Source organism: Loxodonta africana, chromosome 5 (genome assembly GCF_030014295.1).
Source record: "Loxodonta africana isolate mLoxAfr1 chromosome 5, mLoxAfr1.hap2, whole genome shotgun sequence".
NCBI classification, from domain to species: domain Eukaryota; kingdom Metazoa; phylum Chordata; class Mammalia; order Proboscidea; family Elephantidae; genus Loxodonta; species Loxodonta africana.
The window spans coordinates 28,290,989-28,318,418 of record NC_087346.1 but is presented as its reverse complement, the minus strand read 5'-3'; the positions used below and the strand labels follow the sequence as shown (position 1 = coordinate 28,318,418).

General features: G+C 38.6%; 1 protein-coding gene across 3 annotated transcripts in view; it reads right to left on the bottom strand.

Annotated features, from left to right (window-relative positions):
- SEC24D (SEC24 homolog D, COPII coat complex component) overlaps positions 1 to 27,430 on the bottom strand; it is a 134,075-nt gene that overhangs the window by 83,810 nt on the left and 22,835 nt on the right. For all 3 annotated transcript variants that reach the window (XM_010590519.3, XM_010590520.3, XM_003410416.4), the window contains exons 7-8: positions 20,233 to 20,344; positions 19,230 to 19,357 (exon numbers count right to left, since the gene is read on the bottom strand). In XM_010590519.3, the coding sequence (XP_010588821.2) occupies positions 19,230 to 19,357; positions 20,233 to 20,344 (240 nt within the window). The remainder of the gene's footprint in view (positions 1 to 19,229; positions 19,358 to 20,232; positions 20,345 to 27,430) is intronic.

Below are 27,430 nucleotides of genomic sequence, written 5' to 3'. Positions count from 1 at the left end.
TATTGCATTAATTATAAATATAAATCGTTTTTCAAGAATGGTATTATTAGTTGGTCTTCTTAATTTTTTACATTTCCAAAAAACTATGTTCTTGCTAGTTTGAGTGTTAGTGACACTTGAGAGATTATTTTCAATTTTTTTCTTCAACATCACTGCTGCTGCTGCTGCTGTTAGTTGCTGTCAAGTCGATTCTGACTCATGGCGCCCCCCTGTGTACGGAGTAGAACCGCTCCATAGGGTTTGTAAGGCTCTGACCTTTCAGAAGTAGATCACCAGGCCTGTCTTCTAATGCGCTGCTGGGTGGGCTTGAACCAGTAACTCTTAAGCCAGTAGTTGACCCTTTAACTGTTTGTGCCACCCTGCCACTGAAAAAGTCTATTTATCCTTGTTAGAACTATAACCGGAGCTTATATTGGACTTGAACGTCCCCTTGTTTTGGAAGTTAGTCTTTTTGTTTTGGAAGTTAGTCTTTGTCTATCCAGCACTGAAAAATCCTGAAAAAGTTTATTGACCCAGACTTTTCATGTTATATGTAAAATCATAACTATTTCCTGTGTGGCTATTTATATTTTAAAATACATATATATAATTTCAACTTGATGTTGAGGCGCTAACAATCCTGTGAGTAGGGATTACCATCTATGTTGTCCAGATGGGAAATGAAGGTCAAAGGTGGGAAGTAACTTGTCCAAGGCCTTAGCATCAGTAAATGGCAGAGCTGTTGCTTGACTTCTCATTCATTCATTCATTCCAACTATTTATTTTCTCTGTGCTATAAAGGGGGTCCCTGGGTGGTGCAAACAGTTAATGTGCTCAGCTGCTAACTGAAAGGTTTGAGATTCGAGTCCACTCAGAGATGTCTTGGATGAAAGGCCCGGAGATTTTACGTCCAAAAAATCAGCCGCTGAAAATCCTGTGGGGCACAGGTCTACTCTGATACATGTGGGGTTGCCATGAGTCAGAATCAACTCGATGGTAAGTGTTTTTTTTTTTTTGGTGCTATATGGGAACCACTTGTATATTGCTTCTGTACAAAAGCATACGATTTCAGAGCCAGGCACCAATATCTGTAGTCTCTGACTTAAACCAAGCTCTCAGTGTGCCTTGGTATCCATTTTAAGTTTCTCTTGTCATCTCTCTCTCATTCTTTATAAGAGCTTTTTCTTTCTTTCTTTCTTTTTTACCTTATCCACCCTATTTGGAGTCTCTGGGTGGTACAAACAGTTAAGTGCTTGGCTATTAATTGGGTTTTATTAACTGTAAGGTTGGTGGTTCAAATCTAAGCAGAGGCACCGGGGAAGAAAGGCCTGGAGATTTACTTCTGAAAGAATGTGTGTTGCCATGAGTGACAATCGACTCGACGGCATCTGGTTTACTTTGGGTTTCTGCCCTATTTAATCCTCCAGATAAGCCCTCCCTCCACATCTCCCAGCAGATAATTTTGTCACTTTCTTCACAAAGAAAACAGAAGGCCTCCGATAGGAATTCCCTTGACTTTCACTCAGTCATTTAACAGTGTCTGCACCCAACATTTCCTCTCCTCCTACCATCTCAGAGACCCTGTCTTAACTGGAACCATGTCTGAACATATGCCCCCAGGACTGGCTTAGATGTTTCAGTTATATGCCCCCATTTACCTTGTGCTTCAAAGCACACATCACACTGCTTTATTTTCAGTACCGCCACTGAACTCACAAATCTGTGACTTTCAGGTCTAACTTGTTTACTATTGTGTCTCCTATAACACAGTACCTAGGAGAGTGGGCAGTCATAAGGTTTTGAATGGAAAAGCAAAATACCTATTAGGCACCCACAACTATACCGTCATAAGCCCAGGGCAGCTCCTGATAGGTGCTATACCAAAAGACACAAACGAAAGGAGAAATCGCTGGCAGTCGGGTCAATAAAGGCTTCTATTAAGGAAGAGATGGCAGTTACCAGGAGATCTATTTCCAATGATTGACAAGAGGGAAAGGAAAATTTTAGTCAGTGAGAATAACCTATGACAGAAAGAAACACATGGAGTATGTTGGTGGTTAGTAGGCTAGTAGCCTTGTCCAGTTAAGATGAAGAGGGATAAAGAGGAAGCCTGAGGTGATGTCAGGAGGAGTCTTCAAAGCCAGGTACAGTGGTAAGTCCTGACTCCCCAGGTTTAAGACACACACATAAACTCACTTATTCACTCACCTCAAATAAGTTGTTACTACATGGTAACCATTCTAACAGAAAACAGCTAAGAGATTTTACCACTGACTAAAAAATGTCCTTGCAAAAACAGGACGTTTTGGTACACATTTTGAAATATGCTCATAATTAGTGAATTCTATCATGTTTTACAATTACCATGACAGATGTTTAGGACCTCTGTGTGTTTCATTGGAAACCCTGGTGGTGTAGTGGTTAAGAGCTATGGCTACTATGCAAAAGGTCAGCAGTTCAAATCTACCAGGCGCTCCTTGGAAACTATATGAGGCAATTCTACTCTGTCCTGTAGGATTGCTGTGAGTTGGAAACAACTTGACAGCAATGGGTTTGGATTTGGTTTTGGGTGTGCTTCATCATCTCCTATATATACTCAATTGACAAAACTCCTTTTAAAAATAAACCCAAAATATTTTTGAATATTTTAAACTAATTTCTTAATTAAAATTTTCACTAAAAAACTTGACTTTTGTGAACTTCATATAAACTTTATGGTCACCACTGATCACCAGGGCCTAGATTACACAGCAAGTTCTCAATAAATCATTGTTGACAAGAAAGGAAGAAAAGGAGAGAGGAAAAAACTGAACCTGAGGGAAGAAAGGAAAAACAGAAGTCAACTCTGGACTTTAGGATGTTTGCCAGTTCTTTTATTACATAAGATTAGGTCTCAGTGTGATAAACCCTAATAAGCTAAGCTTATCCCAAAATATGCACAAATAACTACACTAGGAGACCACTCTCAGAAAGGCCAAAAGTCTCCTAAAACAAACACAGCTGTGACCTTTCTCCACAAGTACTCTCATGCCAGAGGACTTTTGGTAGGAAGGTCAAATCAGACTACATGCCCAAAGTCTATGAAAGGGCTGCTCCTGCTAAGAGGGCACGCACAGTTCCAGAAGGGAAAATAAGTATCAGCGCAGTTAAGGGAACACCGTAATATCAGTTTTCCTGAATGGCAGTGCTATTTCATGACTGAACTGTAAACGGTAGGTAATGATTCTTAAACAAAAAATGGTCTGTTTGAATTGAGCTATGCTGACACAGCCTTTCAATTTATGGGTACATTTGCAAAGATCAGCATCATTTTTCTTGCTGGAACAGATGTTGGAAGCTTTTGAGTAAAGCACTCCTTCAAGGAGCTATGATATTAAGTAATTCTATAGCTGAGAGACATTTTCCCACATTTCTTTAAAATTTGACCTATCATACATTGTCTTCACCCTAAGGGAGAATTATATTTTGTCATCTAATTATAGGTCAGAGCCTGGTGGCACAGTGGTTAAGAGCTCAGCTGCTAACCAAAAGGTTGGCAGTTTGAATCCACCAACCAGTCCTTGGAAACCCTATGGGGCAGATCTACTCTGTCCTATAGGGTTGCTATGAGCTGCAGTAGACTCAATGGCAGTGGGTTTTTTTGGAATTATATGTCAATTGCTATAAGAATGCATATTGTTCCACAGATGATGAAAGTATATTTTGGACTAAAAATCACCTCACTCAAATATGTTTCATAGTACAATAACTGGTAGCTTTCTGTTCCTCAAAGAAAAGTTGTACAATACCCCACCTGAAAGATGAAAGGATTAAAAGTAATAAGCCTAGAGGCAAACTCCCTTTGTCTCTCATGCAGAATTACAAGTTGGCCAAAGTATTCACTCCATTTGTCTCAATTCTTTATATGGCTATGCAGACATCTTTAGAACACTTTCCTCTACGTAGGAGTCAAGTCTTTATTCAAATAACACCTTCTGAGTTAGGCCGCCCTATTTAATCTGAACCTGCACTCTACCCTCCAGGGGTCATCAGCCCCTACCTGCTCTGCTCTTCCTTTCTCCACAGCATTAGATAGTTTTCTTATTATCAGGTTCAATATCTTGTTGCTCTCTCTTAGAGTGTAAGTTCCATGAGGGCTGAGGTCTTTGTCTGTTTTGTTCACTGATATATCGCAAGTGCCAAGAACAGTTAAAAAAAAAAAGGTTGCTTTCAAGTGGATTCGGACTCATGGAGACCCCATGTGTGTCAGAGTAGAACTGTGCTCCATAGGGTTTTCAATGACTGATTTTTCAGAATTAGACTGCCAGACCTTTCCTCTGAGGCACTTCTGAGTGGACTCAAACCTTCAACTTTTTCGTTAGCAGCTGAGTGGGTTAAGTTTACTACCCAAGGACTCCTCTATAATTATGGTCCTTCTGTTTTACCTGTAAAAAGCCCCGGTAGCGTAATGTTTAAACATTCAGCTGCTAACCGAAAGGTTGGTGCTTTGAACCCATAAGCCGCTCTTCAGGAGAAAGATGTGACAATCTGCTTCCACAAGGATTGCAAGATTGGAACTCTATGGGGCAGTTCTACTGTCCTTGTAGGGTCCCTATGATTTGGAATGGACTCAGTGGCAATGGGAATTGTACATGTATTTTTAGAAATATTGTTAAAGAAGGTCAATGATGCTCTTATTTTTCCCAACAATGAATAATAACATTTAAAAGACTTTAATCCTTTTTTAAAACATGTTATCTCTCATATATCTCCCTCCTTTTCCTCTTCTCCCCTCTTTCTCTCATAAATATACACATACACACTATAATACCTTCACATTTATAGTGAGAGGCAATCAAAATAAACAAACATTGGAGGGGGAAATAACAGTGAAACCCAAGCTAAACGTCAGAATTTTACTGTCCAGGAAATCCCTTAAGCAACTGTTATCCTAGTCAGCACAGCTGCTTTTATCTGCTAGCAATACTAAAAGAAAGGATAATTTGCAGTGAGTCCTCAAATGGCTATTTTTCAAAAGAGCATGCACTTCTCATGTGGGTAATAAAATATGTTCATTTATATAGAATGCGAAAACTCAAGTCAATAGTAGATGCCTGGCTAAAGAGGAGGTTCCAAAATGCAGGTTCTTAGCCTTAAAAGCTGGGTTCCTGGTTGCCGGTTCCTTCCTTATTTACTTTGTAACTCTTTCAGCTTCAACTACAGGCTTTTGTACTTGACATCTACTTTTGAACACAAAGCAGATGCTCCATAAATGTTTGAGGATAGATCTCCATGGTAAAAATCTCTTCAAATTACTTGGCCCCAAAATTCTAGTATACTTCCATGTGTAAAGGAGATCGTATAAATAAAAACATCATACTTAAACATTTATTAAGCACAAAAGTGTTCCTGGTACAGTTTTAGGTTCTGGGAATACAATGGTGAGAAAAATCAGATATGGTCCCCACTCTCATGCAGCCCAAATGAAGAAAGACATTCATCAAATACCAGATACAAAACTGTAAACTGTGCTACATGGTATGAAGGGAGCTACATGAGGGAATATAAAGCAGAATATTCTGGAAGCTCTCCTGAGACAGTAACTTTGAACTGAAGTTTATAGGATGAATAGGACTGTACTAGGCTAAAGGCCAGCATAGTATGCAGGAGATTGGGGGTGGGGTTGTGGGGGACATTCCAGTGAATGCCCATGAAGAACATTATGAAAAAAAAAAGTGATATAATTGCTTTTAACTTGAATAATAAAAACAGAGAAGACAGTATTATCAAATGACAGATACTATGCAACATTCCTTTAAAATGTACGTGAACAATTCCTTTGTGTAAATATAAATCATGGAGTCCACATCCGTTTCCACTTTCTTCTAATACGTATGTAACTAGAATCACTGAAGAAGTATGATAGTATCATTCTTAAATGTACGCACTTCAAGTAAATGAAATTGCTTAAAGTTACCACACTTCTTCCCCTTGTGTATAGTAGACACCCAAAATCAATGGTTGCTGCATTAAAATAAATGAAATTTTCCTTGGAGGGATTTAATATTGTATAGCAAATAACCACAATGTTGATAATGATGACAGTAAAAGTAACTGTCATTTCTTGTACTAGCTTATTTTGCCTTTAAACAACTATGAAATTAAGGTATTATAATTTTATTTGTGAGACAAAAAAGATCCAAAAAAGTAAAATTTTCAAGGTCACACTAGAAGTCACTCTAAGGTCACTTTAGAATTGGTAGTCAATTTATGCACCCAGCTCCATTTGACCCCCAAATTCCTGCCCTTATCACCACACACAAGATAGTGCTATGCTCCTCACAAAGAGTCGCTTTAAAAATCACTTGTCCTCCAGACAAATTTGGGCATGATTTTCAGGCATCCCAAGGAACAACAATTCCAAATTAAAAGTTTGCATAGGGCTTTCCTGCCCTCCCTCCTTTCCTTCCATCTTTCTTAAAAGTAGGATTGTGTTTATTAATTGTGTTTAGCCTTTTTTCAATGAGAACTTGATGCCTAGGAAACTACCAAATATAAAACTTTAAAATATTTGATATTCTCATACTTGATCACCGAGGAGACACATAAAATGCATAAACTGTAAGCCCTTGCTTTATCCAAAGATTCCCAAAATCTGAAGTCAGAATCATGAAGCGAAGTATAAACGGTGCATTTCAATGATTCTGAAACCCCATCAATTATAAAAGGGACCAAAGATGCCGACTGTACATGACATAATGCTATGAAGTTGTTAATAAGATACATTCCTATTCTAAAAGTGTTCAAATGCGAGAAAATGTAGGTCTTCAAATTGATGAAAATGATATCAAGAAGCCTCTAAAATGGTTCCTTTTCTGTGGTTCTCCTCACTGATCCCCAGCATTCTACTTCCAAGGAGGCTGGTCTATTCTCTTGGCTCATATATTATAGATGCCTTATACTCAGTCATCAGTTATAGACGCCGTATACTCAGTCGTCAGTTATAGATGCCGTGTACTCAGTCGTCAGTTATAGATGCCGTGTACTCAGTCGTCAGTTATAGATGCCGTATACTCAGTCGTCAGTTACAGGTGCCGTATACTCAGTCGTCAGTTATAGATGCCGTATACTCAATCAACAGTTACAGGTGCTGTATACTTAACCCTCGGGGTGATAAAAGTCATACAACTCACACTTGCATTCACTGAAAATTAAAGTATGGTAGAATGCTTTCTTTTTATTCTTGTTTTCCTTAAAGTTATTCTCCACTTAATAAAAACATAAATGTTACATGAATAATTTTGTAATGGAGAAAATAAGCTTGGTGCATTCAGCTTCTAAACTGTAACTTAAAATAGAATTCTAACAACCTTTGCCCTGACAAATGCAACTTTCCCTTATGTCTGCTATCGTGTTATAACACAGTTCTAAAAAGGGACAACATTCTGTTTCTTAGCTGCCAAACTTTTTCATAGTACTTTTTTATAGTACTGTGTAAACAGTGACCAAAAACCTTAGGGGATAAGATTCAGTTTTTAAATTAACTTTATACATTAAAAGGTACTTAAAATGCTGTATTAATAATTCCATTTCTATCTGAGTACATGCTCTTATTTTTTCCAAGTTCTTATGTCAATACTTTAAAAAATATTGCAGAAAAGCAGATAATTTAAGATTATAATTGCCTGGCAAAATAATGTTTCTCAGTGCTTTTGTTCTACCTCCTAGTTCTTAACACAGTTCCTGGAGTCTTAAAAGCTTGCAAGCGGCCACCCAAAGTACAGAATTGACCTCTCTTTGCCTGGAGCAACAGAGAAGAAGGAGAGTCAGGAATCGAAGAAAATGAAATGCATATCTGGTTGCCTCCATGAACAAGGGCCTCCTTCGCTATGAGACCAGGGGAACTGGATGCTGCCCAACTACCATTACTAAATGTTCTGGCCAAAGGTTCTATAGAAGAATCCTGATCAAAAGGGAGAAAATATAGAACAGAATTTCATAATTTCATATTCTCATGGAATTCAGGCTTTCTGAATGACACTGGATGACCACTTAAACTATTGCCCTGAGATAATTTTTAAGCTTTAAACCTTAAACCAAAACTACCGCCTGAAGTATTCTTTGAACTAAACAACAGTTTAGCTTAATTAGTAAAATATGTCTGCCTTGAGCATTGTGCTTAAAGAACTATCTATATGAGATCAAAATGAAAACAGCAACTTGAAAGATTAGATGTGAAGCTTAGGGAGCAGTGACAGTTAACGGTGGTAAAATAATTTGAAAAAGGAGGGTGAGAATGGTTGCACAACTTGAGGACTGTGAATTATACATGTAGAAACAGTTGAACTGGTGTATCTTTTGCTATGTATATTTTCATCAAAAGAGAAAAGAAACAGCTGTCTTATAGTGGGAAGAAGATTAAACTAAAAAATAAAAACTGAGATGATGCCCCAGTTTTTTCATAAACTAAATATGTGACCTTAAGGAAATAATTTGATCTGTGTGTTCCTTACTTCTCTCCCCTATAAAATTAAGCATTTCAAATATTTTCTAAGGTCCCATCAAAAAAAAAAAGAAGATTATAATTGTCTCAGTTTCTTAGTGCTGTTGTAACAGAAGAAATACAACAACTGGGTGGTTTTAAAGGACCAGAAATTTATTTTCTCACAATTTAGGAGGCTAGAAGTCTGAATTTAGGACACTGGCTCTAGCGGAATTCTTTCTCTATTTGCCCTGGGGGAAAACCCTTGTCTCTGCTTCTCTATCATTCTTCCTGGAGTTCGTTGGAGATCTTCACATGGCATCTATCTTACCCCCACTGGTGCTTCCTTGCTTTTGTGCCTAATCTGCACTTATTAAATCTCAAAAGTGACTGGATAAAGACACAGTCTGAACTGATAGGACCTCATTAACATAATGAAGAAAATCCTGCTCCCAAATGGGATTACAGCCACAGGTATAACCAAAAAACCAAGCCCGTTGCCGTGAAGTCGATTCCGGCTCATCGTGACCCTATACAAACCAACTCCGTTGCCATCGAATCTGTTCCAACTATAGAGACCCTACAGGACAGAGTAGAACTGCCCCATAGAGTTTCCAAGGAGCGCCTGGTGGATTCGAACTGCCCCCGACCTTTTGATTAGCAGACATAGCTCTTAACCACTACGCCACCAGGGTTTCCTAGTGACCAGATAGGGGTTAGGATTTACCACACATACTTTGTGGGGGCCACAATTCAATCCATAACATTAATATACATCTCAAAATAAAAATACAGACTTTTGAAGCTTTCAGTGAAAAATAATTTAATGCATAAATTTCTAAGTTTCTTAAAGGATATGATATTATGCATTAATCAGTTAACTACAGACCATTTTAATTGCTAAAGACTAGCTATATTTGAGCTATATATAGAAGTATACAGTTTCATAATGTTCATGTGATTTATTACATTAAAGGTAAAATATAAATGAAATCATTTTTGACTGAGTTGTACAATTTATTCACACAAATTCCTAATAACATATAGGATGTGCCATAAATACACAGCAATCCCCAATGAAGGCCCAATAAGGAATAGAAAAGAAAGGGCAGATGCTGGCAGTCTTCTAGATTCACAGAATATCAGAGACAGACTCCTCCTTCACGTGGAAATGCAAATGGAGGACCAAGGTCACATACATGCAATAGTGGAGACTTGAAATCACGTTTCTAGGTTCCTAATCCAATGCTCAAAGTGTCACTGGGTGGCACGTTTGGTTAAGCACTCGACTACTAGCCAAAAGATTGGTAGTCTGAACCCACCCAGAGGCACCTCAGAAGACCGGCCTATCTGCTTTAGAAAGGTCACAGCCTTGAAAGCCCTAAGCACAACTGTACTCTGCACACATGGGGTCGCCATGAGCCAAAACCCATAGCCACTAACAATAACAACAGCAATCCAATGCTCTGCCATTTGGATACTATTATTTATTGTTCTTTGGAGAAAATAGTTCCTAAAATATCTTTGTATTATCAAAAATTCTTCCTACTTGTTTTACTGTTCTGTCCTTTGAGGTCTATAGTGATTTAAAAGTGTGAAACAATAGCCAAAGTAGGATAAAAAACTTAACTTTTACTTTACTTGCAATATGTTCATCAATAGACCCCAATGCTGCCAAGGAACAATCAAGACTCACTGTGCTAAAAGTGTTAATTTAGAGGCTTAAAATACCTAGAAATCAACCATCATTCTGTAGGCTGATTTATCTTAGTCTTTAAATGCCCATCCTACCCCAAGGAGAGTCCATTTATTCAACTAAGACCTCAGTTATATGCCCAGCCTTCTGTTGTATTCACGATAGTTTTTGCCTTCTGGGAATACTAAATAGTATTTTGAAGGCAAAACACTTGAGGAAAAGAAGTCTAAAACCGACCATTCAAGATAATTCATGAGCTTGCAGAAGCTAGGGGCCTATTGCTAAAACTACAGTCAGGAAGAAAAAGGAATGCTATTTTATATGTTTAACCAAATAAAACCTCAACAAGCTCATTTATAGCCACATGGAGTGGAATGAACTTGGAATTTGGAATCTTGAGTTCCAGCCACATCACTTACCAGCTGTGTGACTTTAATAAGCCCCAGAACCTATAGAGCTTCTTCATCTATAAAACTGGAATAATACCTACTGACTTAAAAGAAGGATGACATGCAGTCATCGTGACATAAACTACTACAGTGAGGCAGAATTTTTTTTCTCTTCGATGCATTAAATTGCAGTGTAAATTTTGCCAAATTATGTTAACTCACGCAAGCAAGGCTGGCTGAAAAGTCAAATGCGTGACCAGTAATCCCTTCCACAGGTGATGAATGTGAAGTCCACCCCTACATAATACACTGGGGTTGGGTTTATTCTCTGCAGTCTTTTCCTTTCTTGTTAACCCCATTTGTCAGTTCTTTGACGTCCACACCTTTTTCTTTCCAATGGAACCTTTTGCAAATATACTAATCTATCAGAATATGAACACTCTACTGAATCTATTAGAATAGGAACAATTATCCAGAAAAAAGAATTTAAACAGTATTTAATAAGAGGATAATATATTCATTGAGTCATAAGTCAGGTGAAAATTTCCCTGGACCTTAACTCCACAGAACAAGATTATTCCCATCAGGACCTTTTTCACATTGCACTGAATTAGCTGTATACTTCAAAGTTTTCCGTAAGCCTAGTCAGCAGTAGCTGGTCTTGTATTTCTCCATATCCCTAAAGTTTAGCTCAGTTTCTAGCACAGAGAAAAGCAGGGGATTATAAATCAAGTGAAATTTAGAGTCTTGGGTAAAAATTAATCTCCACTAAACTAATTCAGTATGCAAGGAAATTACTTTGACTATTATATCCACTTATAATCTAAAACAGATACACAGATATTCCTTAATGCAGTCACAGATGGGGTAAAAGAATCCACCATCTGGTTTACAGGTGAAATTACTTAATTGCATCTATGATTAGATATGTGCACTTGTCCAAAATGTAAGAATTGCCTATTTTAGAGAAGGAAAACATAAAATCAAGTTAGGTATAATCGTCAATCCTTTCTCACTGGAAATTGACACCATTCTACCTTTGTTCTTAAAATACAGCATCAAAAACAAAAACACAGGCTACTAAACAAAAGAGCTTAAAGCATAGCTATTATTTTTCCTGAATAAATATCTCATAGTTAATTACAGCGAATGGAGTAAGGGGTTTCACTTGAAACCCATACAAAAAAGTAAAATTTATACTAAGGAATATGAAATGTTAAACAGTGATGACATAGATACGGCCTTGGAAATGGCATCCATCTCCAAAGCAAATGCTCACAAGGAACGTTCTTGGATCATAACTGCTCAGGTTAGGTTTATTTTTCTAGGCTGTTGCTAACACAGTGACATGCTTAAAGAGGCTCTGTCAAACAATGGAAACACTTTTTTCTTTTTTTAACTGTACTAAATAAACCCTTTTGATAGATGCCAAATCAGGGTATTTTTAAGTTTTTTTTTTTTAATTGCAGTAATGATGGCAATATTAATCAGAGAAGCAAATAACCTAGAAACGAGCAAGGCATTTACTGTAGAGGAAAATAATTTAAAATGCTTTTCATATTAAGAATAAAAATATCCGTGTTATACATTTGCCTTTAAGAAATACACTTGAAAACTTCTTAAAGAAATTACCCTGATTATACATAATACCTGCTGCCGTCGAGTCAATTCTGACTCACAGTGACCCTCTAGGACAGAGTTGAACTGCTCCGTAGGGTTTCCAAGGAGTGGCTTGTGGATTTGAACTGCTGACCTTTTTGTTTGCAGCCAAGCTCTTAAACACTGTGCCACCAGGAGCCTGATTAAAAAAAACCCAAACCCATTGTGTTGCCATCAAGTTGGTTACGACTCATAGCGATCCTATAGGACAGAGTAGAACTGCCCCATAGAGTTTCCAAGGAGCATCCAGTGGATTCAAACTGCAGATCTTTTGGTTAGCAGCTGTAGCACTTAACCACTATGCCACCAGGGTTTCCAGGCTCTGATTACACATAATAAATACATAATATCAGCATGTCCCTTATTTTCTATTATTTAACTATAATTGCTTGGTTTTTGGTTCTGGCTTAAACAACTGAATAAACCATAGAGCTGTTTATTGAAGTGTGGATGAATTAACAGAATTAGGGATTCTGAAAGATCAGGAATTTCCTCTCAGACATGTTAAATTTGAGGTTTCGATGATGCACCCAAGGAAAGAAGTCAGGAAGGCATTTGGATATGCGATTATGGGGCTGGAGGTGGAGAAATGAATGAATGAGAGGTGGAGTAACAGCATAGTGATTAAGAGTAATGACTTGGGTGCCAGATTGCCTGGGTGAACCTAGCTCTGCCGTTTACTAGCTGTTGACATTAGCAAGTTGCTTAACTCTGTGTCTCAGCTTCCTTATATCTAAAATGGGGATAATAAACAGGTTGATGTGAGTATTAAATAAATGAACATATAGAAAAAACTGGTAAGTGTTGTATAAATTTTGACTATTATTATTCTCATCAGTAACAACAGCAGCAGCAGTATACAGATGATATTTAATCTTGGGGAGAATGGGGAGTTCAGACAGAGAAGAGAGGAGACCCTGGGGCCAAGCCTTCATTGATTCAATGTTAAAACCAAAAAAATCAGTTGCCATCTGGTCGATTCTGACGCATGGTGACCCTACGTGCATCAGAATAAATTGTCCTCCATAATGTTTTCAATGGCTGGCTTTTCAAAAGTAGATCACCAAGGCTTTCTTCTGAGGTGGCTCTAGGTAGACTCAAACCTCCAACTTTTTAGTTAGCGGCCAAGTGCATTAAGCATTTGCACTACCCAGGGACTTCAATATTAGAGTCAAGAAAACAACAAAGGGAACTCACAAAAGCCTGTGAGGTAGGAATAAATACACCAGATGGTGTCATGCGAGCTATCAGAGAAGTCTGTCAAGGACATGCGAACACACATGACATACAGACTTTCATCCAGCCTGTTGGGATAGCATAGCAATAGTATTTCCCTAAAATTAGTGGCTTCCCAAGTTTAGGTCCAGTTAATCTCCCCAAAGAAGAAAGACTTTTTATTTTTTCCCTTAAGTACACCCTTTAGGGATTTCTTCCTGGTGTTCCAGCAACCATTTTACAAACTTTATTTTTATCTCCAAGCCTATTTACACAAATAAAAGTATTTCTTTGAATAGACGATGTCTTCATTCAAACCAGAAGACATTCCCATGTAAGAGACAGTACTCCTTCCTAACCATAGTATATTCAGAGATGTCCTATTCACTGAAGGTCTAAGGAAAAAGGAAGGACTTTCTGTAGAGAGAGACTGAGCAGAGGCCACAGTAATGTCAAAAAACATTTACCTGGTAAGTATGCAATGTCTTGTGCAACATTAAAAGAACAACGTGTGTGATTTTCTCAGGTGGAGCTTCTCCCTAAGTCAGATGCCAAATACAAGCCAGGATGCTAACCTCATCTATCTATTACCTTAGAAAACACAGAGATAAGGAAAACCTCACGATGGCAGGGAGGCAGCATTTGGTTAAAACACAAACAACTTTGGAAAACAAAAAGCAGTCTGTGTACGCATTTGGTGGTGGTGGTGGTAGGAGGGAGAGGCCTGTACTAATATTTGAAAGCTTTCTTCAACCAAAACACTAAATATCAAGTTTTATTTTCAGAAACATGTTATGGATTAATTTCATGGTTAATGCCAAATGCTGATAACAAGCAGGTTACAGGCTCTGGCTTTGGGTGTGAACAACTGCTGAGTTTTGTTCTGTTCTGTGTACACTTAACCCAGCTCAGCTGTCCCAGGGGAGGGGCCCGGTGGAGGGGATTTTGCTAGTGTGTGGTTGAAAACTGTGCAAACTCACTGCCATGAATAAGGTGCACCCAAAACTGACACTGCTCACTGGAATAAATCCCATATATCCCACACTGATGCACAATAAAGTTGCTACCTAGAGTATGGGGTTATTTTATATATACTAGAGGTTTCTTTCAAAGTAGAAATGCTGTTTTATTCTGATTATGAAAATGACAGATCACTGTAAAAAGCGTCAAGACAGGGCACAAACATCTTAGGTGGAAGGTGTACATCTATAACAATCTTACTCCCTGAGAGAAGCTGAATCAAATATTCGGTATAACATTTTTTCAGATGTATTTATGTTAATATATTTCCTCCATTTTATTGTTGTTGTTAGGTGCCCTCGAGTCAGTTCCGACTCATAGAGACCCTATGCACAACAGAACGAAACACTGCCCGGTCCTGCGCCATCCTCACAATCGCTGTTATGCTTGAGCTCATTGTTGCAGCCTCTGTGTCAATCCACTTCGTTGAGTGTCTTCCTCTTTTCTGCTGACCCTGTACTTTGCCAAGCATGATGTCCTTCTCCAGGGACTGATCCCTCCTGACAACATGTCCAAAGTATGTATCCTCCATTTTAGGATTCATATTTTAAATGTCTCCCATTTCTGAAATCTATACGCACCCTAAAATTGATATGTCCATGCAACTACATGGATCATTCGCGAAGACTTCAGGCAAAGCCAAAGAGGCCAGTCTCAAGAGGTCACGTACTATACGTGATTCCATTTATATGACATTTTAAAAAAGGCAAAGCTACAGCAATAGAGAACAGCTCTGTGGTCGCTAAGGTTTAGGGATGGAGAGAAGGTGTGAGCACAAAAGAATGTTTGGGATGATGGAAGTGTTTGAATCATAAATGTGATGAAGTTACCTAAATCTATATCTGCATTAAAATTCCTAGAAGAACAAAAAGTCTATTTTATTGTATGTTCATTAAAAAATAAACTAAAAAGAAAAAATCACATAGCACAAGGTTAGCTTATAGAAATTTTTTTCTATAAGCTAACCTTGTGCTATGTGATTTTTTCTATAGCAGATATTAAATACTAGCTTTATATTAAAAAAAAAAAATTCTGGGCACACACAAAAAGTTGATATGTCCAGTTACAATATGTTTGTCTTCTTAATAGATAGTGTTGTCGTTGCTGTTAGCTGCTGCGGAGTTGGTCCCCGACTCATGGTGACTTGATGCACAATGGAAGAAAATGCTGCCTGGTCTTGAGCCATCTTCACCACCAACTGCTAATCAGACTGTTACGATCCATGGGATTTTCAATGGTTGATTTTCGGAAGGAGATCTCCAGCCCTTTCTTCCTAGTCTGTCTTAGTCTGGAAGCTCCACCTGCTCAACATCACAGCAACATGCAAGCCTCCAACTGACAGACGAGCGGTGGCTGCACATGAGGTGCACTGGCCCGGAATCAAAACCCGGTTCTCCCCAGTGGAAGGTGAGAATTTTACCATTGAGCCACCAATGACCTCAATATATCATGCTACACAGCAGTTACAAAGAATGAGGTAGCTCCATATGAGGCGACATGACACGAAGAAGAGCCAGACACACTACATGAAAAAAGGAGAGGGCAGAAGAGTGTGTACAGTATGCTACCATTTATCTTTCCTTTTTTTTTTTAAAGGGATACTTATATGCTGGCAATGTGCATATTTCACTTCTAGAAGGAATCACAAAGAACAGGTGAGGGTTTTGTGTAAAGGGGAAAGGAACTAATTTTCATTGTATACTCTTTTTGATCATTTGAATGTTTATGTTTTACTTATTTAAAAGTAATTGATACTTTAAAAAGCAAAAAATAATACATATCATTATAGATCATGCATATGAAGTCAACATATAAAACCAAAAGCAAACCCAAACCTGCTGCCATCAAGTCAACTACAACTCACAGGGACCCTACAGGACAAAGTAAAACTGCCTCATAGGGTTTCCGAGGAGCTGCCAGTAGATTCCAATTCCCGACCTTTTGGTTAGCAGCAGAACACTTAACCACTGTACCACCATGGCTCCAACATATAAAAAGACATACCAAATCCATTACAGTGTTCTTCCCTAGGGAGGACAGGAGGGAGAGGAATGGGCCTGGTTAAAGAAATGAAAACATATGTCTACAGAAAGACTTGTACACGAATGTTCATAGCAGCTTTATTCATAATAGCCAAAAACTGGGAACAGCCCAGATGTCCATCAATAAAGGGCTAGATAAACAAACTGTTACATCCATACAAAGAAATACTACTCAGTAATAAAAAAGGAACAAACTATTGATATATGCAGCAACACAGATGGCCCTCTACGATATTATACTGAGTGAAATTGTGTAAATATTGTGCTTATACAAAAGATTGCATACCATATGATTCTATTTATATGGTGTCCTAGAATAGGTAGAAGAAACCTATAATGAGAAGAATCAGAACAGTGGTTGGCCAGGTGGGGGACAGTCTTGTAGGAAGGGGCATGAGATTACTTTCTGGGATAAGGGTAATTGTTCCATATCTTGATAGAGGTTTGGGCTACACCAAAAATCAAACTGAAACCATTATCATCAAGTCGATTCCAACTCATAGCGACCCTACAGAACAGAGTAGAACTGCCCCATAGAGTATCCAAGGAGCGCCTGGTGGATTAGAACTGCTGACCTTTTGGTTAGCAGCCATAGCTCTTAACAACTATGCCACCAGGGTTTCATAGATAAATGCATTTGTTAAAACTCAGTGAATGTTTAAGAGAAATGTATTTTATAGTATATGAATTTTACCTCAAAATGAAAAATACTCTATAAGCAAATACTAAATTCTCGTTAATGATATGTATGTTAGAGTATTTAAGGGGAAGCGTACTGCTGTCTGCAATTCACTTTGAAAGGCATGAAAAAAATAAGATGGTTTGACGGATAGGTGGAGTGATATATAGTAAAAATAAGAATAGCTAAAGGTAAATGGTAGGATCCAGGGTGTCAGGTATAGAGATGTTCACTATAATTCTTTTCAACTTTTCTGTATGTTTGAAATTTTTCATTAAAATATTGAAAAATAGCTAAAACATACTTCTAGTTAAGTTGTTCTTTAAAACATACACACACACATTTTACATAGCATGGATCTCTTTGTCAATACATATTGGTCTACTGTATGACGAAAAATGATTTTAAAGAGGAGTTTATGAGCATTACATTAAATTGCTGGGGCCATCATATAAGGAACATGACTTAGAAAAAAGTAAATACTGAATATACTTCTTGATTTACAAATATGAGACCATACTGCATGTAAGATTGACGTCTAGGAATAGCTCAGTGCCTCTCCTGTACCCCAGTCTAACCCAGTTCACCCGACTCCCAAAAAGAAGAGATGGCAGCATTCCACTCCACTCAAGGAGAATGAGTATTTCAAAGGGGATACAAGGAACCATGCACATGCCCATCGTCCCTCTCTTTCTTCCTTCCCTGAGGTGAGGTGAAGGCCCCAATAACCACAGCTCACTCCTCCCCTTCTCCACGACCCTTTTCTCCTGGTATCTACACCTGGCACAGCCAGACCAAAAAGAGGACAAATCTGCTCTCTCTCTTGCAGACACTCTGTCTCCTCCGCAGGTGAGGCTAGCGGTGCATTCGGTCAGCCTTTCCTCAAAAAAGTCATTCGATCCGAGACTGAGGTTTATGTTGGGAGGGAAAGATGGGGCTTTTTCCTTTAGAGCAACTACAGGAATCCAGGACTCAGCCGAACTTACTGGAATACTGCATGGGGTTTACAGTCAAAGCTCCAGCCAGAAGTAAAGCTTTTCTTTACTTCCTATTTGACTCACTCACTCTGCTACAGTGCCTTGCGTACCTGTGTTTATGAGGGTGTCCACTGTTTGCGAGCATCGAGAGAAGAGGTGGTGGCAGTATAGGGGCAAGTTAGGTTATTTCTGGATGTCCTGATCACAATATTCATTAACGACATCCTAATGTCAAATATTTTAAATGTACACCATTTCTTTATCTTTTTTCCCAGTTAACTATATATTAGGCATACCTTTAAGTCCGTACATACAGATTTATCTACCTCATGCTTTCTAATCATGCTGATTTTAAGCTGGTGTTTATGAGCATCCTGGCCCAGTGATGATTAAAGCAGGTGCAGTAAGGCCAAGAGGACACTGGTGTTTCAGTGGTAGAATCCGCACCCTCCATGTCTGATTCCCAGCCGATGCACCTCATGTGCAGCCACTGTCCCTCTGTCGCTGGCGGCTTGTGTGTTGCTATGATGCTGAATGGGTTTCAGTGGAGCTTGCAGGCTAAGGTAGACTAGGAATATAGGTCTGGATATCTATGTCTGAAATTTGGTCAGTGAAAACCCTGTGCATTACAATGGGCTGATCTGCAATCTCATCATGGGGGTGGTGCAGGACCAGGCAGGACCACTCATTCTGCTGTGCATGGGGTCACCATGAGTTGAGGGCTGACTAGACAGCAACTAACAACAAGTAAGACCAAAGGCCCTGTATCTATTACCTTGCTGCAACAACACTGACATGTGATGGCCCTGAACCAGAGCATAAGGGCCTCAGGAGATTCCTTGGCATTTGTCACGATGTGACATTCCAAATTTTCTGTACATATGCAGTTACAACAGACCAAGGAGTGACTCAGTTAATCAGTGTTTAGTGTACATCATCGCAAAAAAACACAGCTTGTCAGACATTTTTTATCCTCATAAATGGAATCAGTAGATGTTTTTACATTACGCGTACTCCAGTGTTCTGAGTATAATACAGAATCATGCTTCAAAAAATAATGATGAAAGAATTATTTTGGAATTGGTAAATTGAGTCACGTTTATTATTCTTACCTCATTTGAAGGAATTGTGGCAAAGGGTTTGATGACAGCAGCTAATGGGATCTGAGCTTGCTTAGCCATATCCGACGTGCACGGGAAACAGTATGTTGTGCAACGGATGTATCGAGGACTAGCATTGCCTGAAACGTTCAAAGGGACGCACTTGAAATTTGCTTAGAAAACATCTTCCCTAAAATATTTAAATATTTTAAAGGTACTTCCAGATAATGCATTGCTTTATTTGTAAAACTTTCCTCATGATTTCTAAAAATAAAAGTGAAATTCTACAATGTAACGGACACGGTGTCATGTCCAATCCTTATATTGCCTCCGCAAGACAGGTATTCATCCTCACATTTTAGAGAGCAACACTGAGACTGAGAGAGATGACCAAGCCTCCTGCAGGCTGAAAAATGTCACTGGGCTAGAACCAGGTCTTCTGACTTCTTCTCAAGTGCTCGATCCCCTACTGCTATCCTGCCAGGTTTCCAAGGTGTTGCAAGCAAATTAAACCAAAGCAGAGCATGAACTGGAGTCCCTGGGTGGTGCTAACAGTTGAGGGCACAGGTACTAACCAAAAAGCTGGTGATTCAAAACCAACCAGAGGTACCTCAGAACAAGGTCCTGGTGATCTGCTTCTGAAAGGTCAGCCACGAAACCCTATGGAATGTGGTTGTGCTCTGCACACGTGTGGTCCCATGAGTTGAAACTAACTTGCCAACAACCGCCTAACTGGTTAAAAGCATGAGCTAATTCAGACCCATGAATTAAAATAAAGAATTTTCTTAAACTGACGGATATATTGTACTAGATATCACCAGAAACTCTCTAGACCTGTACAAGCAGGATCTCCTCAGTACTTGAGTGGTTAAAGGCAAATCGGACCCCATTACCAGCTGTAAGGGGTTCTACACTGGTGATAACATTACTAAAGGGTATCAGCAAACATGCCTAAAAAAAAAAAATGGTCAGAAATTTAAAAACCTCAGTCAAAAATAGAATTGAAAGTAAATACCTTGGTCTTGTATCACACAATCTGTAGTGACCAGGGGAGGAACCTGGCCTCTGGTGTTGGTGGCATAAACTTGTCCCCCTCTGGTGGCTCTATCATTCTCAATCACTTGGATCTGATAAATAAGACGTCAAGAGCAAGTTAAAGTAAGTTAAGATACTTCCCAATATTCAAGGCAAGAAATGTTCTCTCTCTGTCATTCACACACAAAATAACAGGCGTTTTCTAAGTCCTTTGAGTTCATTTCATACGAAATTCTCATCGAGAATCTACCATGTCTTTATTCCATTTTTGTTTATTTTCACAATTTTAGACCAGTAGTTTCCCAAATTCTATTCTGTAGCACTGAGCTCTGACCTTGACCCTTCAGAGAACTTTATTTTTATTTATTTATTGGGACAATAGGAATGCACACACACACACACACACACACACACGACACACATAAAAAGATTCTGACAGAAAAAAATTTAAAACAACTTTTTAAAGGAAAATATCCTTCACAGTTAAAAAATAAACTCTAAACAGCTAAAAATCATTAAATTGAGAAGAAATAATTTACAATATGTGACCTAAAGAAGGGGCCCTTGTGGCTCAGAGGTTAAGAGCTCATCTGCTAACCAAAAGGTCGGCAGTTCAAATTGACCAGCGGCTCCTTGGAAACCCTATGGGGCAGCTCTACTCTGTCCTATAGGGTCACTATGAGTTGGAATCGACTCGACAGCAATAGGCTTTTTTTTTTTTTAATGTAAAGAAACCTCACCTTTTCTCCTCAAATCTTTTTAATTTGACTTTTCAAGTTTCCCTCCACCCCTACTTTTGAGACATAATGAACAAACAGTATGAACTGTTCCTCTATGATTTTTGTCTGTTGTATAAAAACCAAAAGGGCCAAAACTCCCTAAGCTTTGTCCTCTAGCTTGGAAACATATTTCTCTACTAAAAGAATTGATAAATGGAGACTTTATAAGAGATAAAAAAAATATATTTTTCTGTTGTAAATATCTAGGGATGCAAATAATCTCATAGTACGAAGTTAAGTTGAAAACAAAAAGCAATCCAAACAAGTATCTTCCTCCTACCCTTGCTCATCACCCTTCCCTCACTTGTCTCCTTCAGAGGAGAAAACAGAAAAGACAAGAGGCAAGGGAGGAAAAAAAGGGAGATAAGAAGAGGAAAAAAGGGCACAAACAGCATCATTCAGACTGGAATAAGGAGCTTTGGAGAATATGCAGTTTTTATATTCCTAAAGAAACTATTAATAACATGGAAACTCTCTTCTGCCAAACTCTGAAATGTTACCTTCTCCAGTCTTCCTTCCCATGCCATCCAATGCAGGTCCCAGCTGGCATGCATAGCATTAGTTTCATAGAATGTAAAACTAGAGAGAGATTTAGCCTGCTATAAATCTGCTCATTTCTGTCTTCCTAATTTCACAGAATTTAAGTCCTTATGAAATTAAAGATATAGACTGTGTTACGTACATAACTACTATATGCAACGTAGATGAGACTAAAAGCCACCATGGGCAGGGAAGATAAGCAAACTGAAAAATCGAAACACTAATTTCATACCACAGGTTAATCTAGTTGATTCTAAATTGGAGTAGTTTTTATATTATTATTAACATTTATTTTAATCACTTCAACCAAGAGTCAATTATGAAAGCCAGATAAAAGTCATAATAACCCATATATGGTATTGAACATAGTTCTCAATCCTAAAATAGACTATATTTACAAAATATTTACGTTTAAGTTAGTCTTTTGCAATTTAGAAAGCACTGTTCCCAAGGCAACAATGTTATAAGTGATAATTCCATTTCTAAATCACTCCACATTTTGGCTGGAATACTACAAGGAGTAAAATATTATAACTGTTCTAGTAAATCTAAAAACTATACTTCCTATGCATGTCCTTGAAAAATAGGCTTAGAGATAAAATGATAAAACAAATTTCAATACAGATTTTGACTGATTCTGTTCTTAAAGAGTTTGATATTGATGACAGTGATTCTCGATAATGCAAAAATTACCTCAAAAACGTATAGATTTCTTTTTCTTTCAGAAGATGCGTCATGAGAATTACTTCCACACTAAACTGCTATCAACAGAGTAGTCTAGGTTCATAAAATAAAATCAAGAGGAAAAACAGAAAATGATTCTCCTGTGATAAAGGAACAAGAAGTATACGGGAGAAACAAGAAGTTAAGATGTGTGAGTATACGTAAGATAGGCTGCTTTAGGCACAATTATTTGAACTTCATAGTGATAAGAGAAAGGGAAAAAGGAAGACCTCAGCTTCTGAATATCCCTCTATGGATTCAGAAAGAGACAGTGATACCAGTTTCCTCACTTTCAAAATATGAATAATACCACCATCCAAAAGGGTAGTAATAAACACCTCCTAACTCAGGACTCAAGTGTAACAGGAGTTTAATAAATGTGATTCCGTATCTTTTTTTCCAACAACTTCACAATGCAATTCTGAAATAAGAGTTTATCACCGTGGATACTGCAATAAATGAAGAATTGTTTTATTAAAAACTGCTGAATAAAATATGTACATTTTACATGAACAGATCTAAAAGAGGAAAATAATGTTTTTTTTCTTTTATTGTCTTCCTTTTATGCTTAGAGTATTCTATTTTATTACAAATACGAGATAGTTTATCAGACCAAGGTACAACCTGAACAAGTTTCCTGATGGTAAAAAAAGCTAATGTTAGGCTCTGTGAAAGAATTTAGTTGGCCAAAGCATGCTACTTCGGTGTAAGGAACCTAAACAAGCTCCATTTGGCATTGCTTGATATTTTATTGCTTTTAAGATAAAAATAAATGCTGGACTGATTTCTGTGTATATATTTCAAAGGGTTTGGCTGAATCATAGTATATACTGCTTATTGCTTTTTTTGTTAACATTCGTTCAACAAATACCTGAATGCATACTATGTATTAGACCTTTTCTAAGTGTTAGAGACAAAGTCACGAACAGAACAAAATCCTTGCCCTCAGGGAGCTGACATTGTGGTGTGGAAGACACGTAATAAATAATGTACAAATAAGGTACGTTCTATGTCAGGTAGTAAAGAAGACCTGTGAATAAGGAGTGATATGGATGGGGTGTCAGAGAGATTGCGGATGAGCAGTAAGGGTATAAAAGAAATGAAGAAATGAGCCAAATCAGCATTACCTAGGCTTGGACCATGATGGGCAGGTAGGGCAGGACCAATAGGATTAGTTAAAGGACTAAATGTAAGAAGTTAGAGAAAGAGAGAATCAAGGATGACTCCAAGTTTTGTTTGTTTGTTTTTTACCAGAGGAATTGGAAGATTGAGGGTAGGACCTGGACTTCAGGGAAAAAGACTTGACCTCAAGTATTCACATTCTCATTTAAAGCCATGAGAATGGATTAGATCACCTAGAGTGCTGCTACTTAAAGTTTAGTGTACCTAAGAATCATCAATAAAGGCACTGAATTTATATTTAAATTTGTTTAATTCCCAACATATGATAGCATTAATACTTATTACAAATTATTACAAATCTTCACGTTTACTATCAAATAAACTTTGATTTTTGACAAGGGTACTAAGTCCATTCAATGGACAGAATAAGTGGCAGAAAAATGACATAATTCTCCTTTTGTCACATTCTTTTCAATGTGACACTGCAGCATCTCTCATCAAAAGTCAGAGTCTACTTCTCTCCCGCTTGAATCTGGGGTGGTCTTGTGACTTGCTTCGGCCAGGACAATATAGCAGATGTGGTGATGCGCCAGTTCTAAGCCTTGGCCTCAAAAGTGTGTTAAAACAGATTCCAAGGCTCCTCTCCCAGAGATTATAATTTAATAGGTCTAGGGTGGGGCCTGGAAGACCCTGGGTGGTGCAAATGGTTAAGTGCTCAGCTATTAAGTGAAACATATGTGGTTGGAATCCACCTAGTGGCACCTCAGAAGGCCTGGTGATTACTTCCGAAAGAGCACAGCCATTGAAAACTGTATGGAGCACAGCTCTACTCTGCAACATATAGGGTCACCATGAGTCGGAATCAACTTGATGGCAACTGGTTTGGTTTTTGGTTGGGATGGGGTCTGATAACATGAATTTCTAATAAACTCCTTCCCAGGTGATGCTGACTGTGTCATCCTGGGAGTGTGCTTTGAGTAGTGTTGACCTAGAGAGTAAGTGTTGATAGAGAAGAAGGTCCAAGGACTACGCATTGGGGTACTCATATATTAGGCGATCAGAGGATGAGGTAGCGACAGCAACACAGACAAGAAAGAGCCACCAATGGGATAAGCAGAGACATAAATGATAGGGTGGTGTCCTAAAAACCAATGAAAAGTGTTTTAAGAAGAATGGACAGATGTGTTAAATTGCTGCTGATAGGCAGAGACAGATGAAATCTGAGAATTACCACTAGACTTGGTTATGGAAGGTCATTGGTGACCTGGACAAACAGCATTGGTGGGGATGTGGTGACGAAATCTAAACAGGAGTAGGTTCAAGAGGGATAGATGAGATGAACTGGAGACAACAAGTATAGGTGACTCTTCCAGAGAATTTTTGCTATAAAAGAGAGCCAAGAAACAGGGAGGACACTGAAGAGAGATTTGGGGAGGGGTCAAGGGAGGCTTTTTAAAATTAAATATAGGAGGTATTATAGGGCATTTATATTCTATTGAGAATGATCTATACTGAGAAAAGTTGAAGTATATATTCAAATAAATATAGAAGATCCAGGAGAGAGAGAAGGGTTGTTCCTAGGAGATAAGAAGGGATAGGATCTAGGGCACAAGTGGAGGTGATGGCCTTGGTTAGGACAACTTATTCACAGTAACAGGGGGAAGAGGGATAAATAAGCATATATGCAGGGGGTGTGGTATTGGAGCAGAAAGAGGTTCTCTTTGGATTGCTTCTATCTTCTCAGTCAAATAAGAAGCAAGGTTATCATTTAAAAGTCAGCAAGCGAAAGGTGAGTTAGGGGTTTGAAGAGAAGAAATGAAAGCCATCTAGGAAAATGAGAGAGCCACTGGACTTGGATGATGGTTGTTACAGATTGAATTGTGTCCCCCAGAAATGTGTGTCAACATGCCTAGTCCATGATTCAGAGTATTGTGTAAATAGTCCACCATTTTGTCATCTGATGTGATTTTCCTATGTATTGTAAATCCTACCTCTGTGATACTAATGGGGTGGGATTAGCGGCAGTTATGTTAATGAGGCAGGACTCAAACTACAAGATTTGGTTGTATCTTAAACCAGTCTCTTTTGAGATACAAGAGTGAAGGGAACAGAGAGACACGGGGACCTCATACCACCAAGAAACAAAAGCCAGGGGAATAGCACGTCCTTGGGACCCAGGGTCCTTGCGCCGAGAAGTTCCTCGACTAGGGAAGATTGATAAGGACCTTTCTCCAGAGCCAACAGAGTGAGAAAGCCTTCCCCTGGAGCTGGCACCCTGAATTCAGACTTCTAGCCTCCTAGACTGTGAGAAAATTAATTTCTCTTTGTTAAAGCCATTCATTTACGGTATTTCTGTTATAGCAACACTGGATAACTAAGACAATGGTCTTCACACCTGCTACACATTAGAATCACCAGGGGTGCTTTTCAAAATTCCAATGCCCAGTCCATATCCCAGTTCAATTAAAACAAATGGCAGGGTTGGAGGAGGACAGGAGTTAAAAGCTCAGCCAGTGATTCCGATGTATGGCCAGGTTTTAGAACCACAACACTAAGGTTCACCTGAGTTTAGTAATCACAAATTGAAAGTGAGACTGACAGCATGGTATGCATTTTTCACAAGTCACATTCCACTTCCCAAGTGCAGGCCAGGAGTAGGTAGAGAAATGGTTTAACCACAAATGGGATTCTTAAAGGCAAATTCAGAGGAGGGAGGGGGCAAAGGAGTTGAGGGTATAGGATGCAAAGATTCGTCATAGTGATGGATCATGGAATCTAAGCTGGATAAACAAAACCAAAAAAACCAAACCCACTGCCTTCAAGTTGATTCTGACTCATAGTGACCCTATGGGACAGAGCAGAACTGCCCCATAGGGTTTCCAAGGAGCAGCTAGTAGATTTGAACTATCGACCTTTTGGTTAGCAGCCTTAGCACTTAACCACTGTGCTACCAAGGCTCCAACTGAGGTTAGGGTACAAGAAAAAATATGTGGAAAAAGCAATTCAGTAAGTTGGAAGACCAAGGAAATGGAAGACCCATATACATAAATATTAAAACTGCCAATCAATAATAGTAGCATGAATATCACTGGAGAGGGTAACTGTCATCCAGAAGCTAAAACCTCAGAGAATGAGGGAGAATGAACCAGAGAGTCTGTAGATGTTATATTTAAGCACTTTAATAAGAAGTCAAAATGAATTCATTATACATATATATATGTTATTTTTTTAACTAGAATAATCAAATAATATTAAGCCATAAAAGCACTGACTGGCAATACAATTATCAATAAAGGCACTGAATTTATATTTAAATTTGTTCAATTCCCAACATATGATAGCATTAATACTTATTACAAATTATTACAAATCTTCACGTTTACTATCAAATAAACTTTGATTTTTGACAAGGGTACTAAATTCATTCGATGGACAGAATAAGTGGCAGAAAAATGACATAATTCTCCTTTTGGAGAAAGTGTTCTTTTCAATGTGACACTGCAGCATCTCTCATCAAAAGTCAGAGTCTACTTCTCTCCCACTTGAATCTGGGGTGGTCTTGTGACTTGCTTCGGCCAGGACAATATAGTAGACGTGGTGATGTGCCAGGTCTAAGCCTTGGCCTCAAAAGGACTTGCATCTCTGCTTAAATCTCTGCTACTGCCATGTGAACAAACCAGGCTAGCCTGCTCCACAACATGACCCAATCATCCCATTCAACAGCTGGGTATCAAATACCATACACGTGAGTGAGGCCATCCTACACCACCCAGGGCCCAGATGCTCAGCAAGCCCAGCCAAAACCAGCCGAGCCTGGCCCAGAATAGCAGAACTGCCCAGCTCGCCCACTGACTCATGAGCTGTAATGAACGACAGTTATAAGTGACTAAGTTTTGTGGTGGTTTGTTAGGCAGTGAAATTTAACTGATACAGTATTTCTTTGTGCCCCTCAAGTTTATTTTTAACTTTTTCTACCTATGCTTATAAAACAAAGACCAAAGTTAACTGCACCCA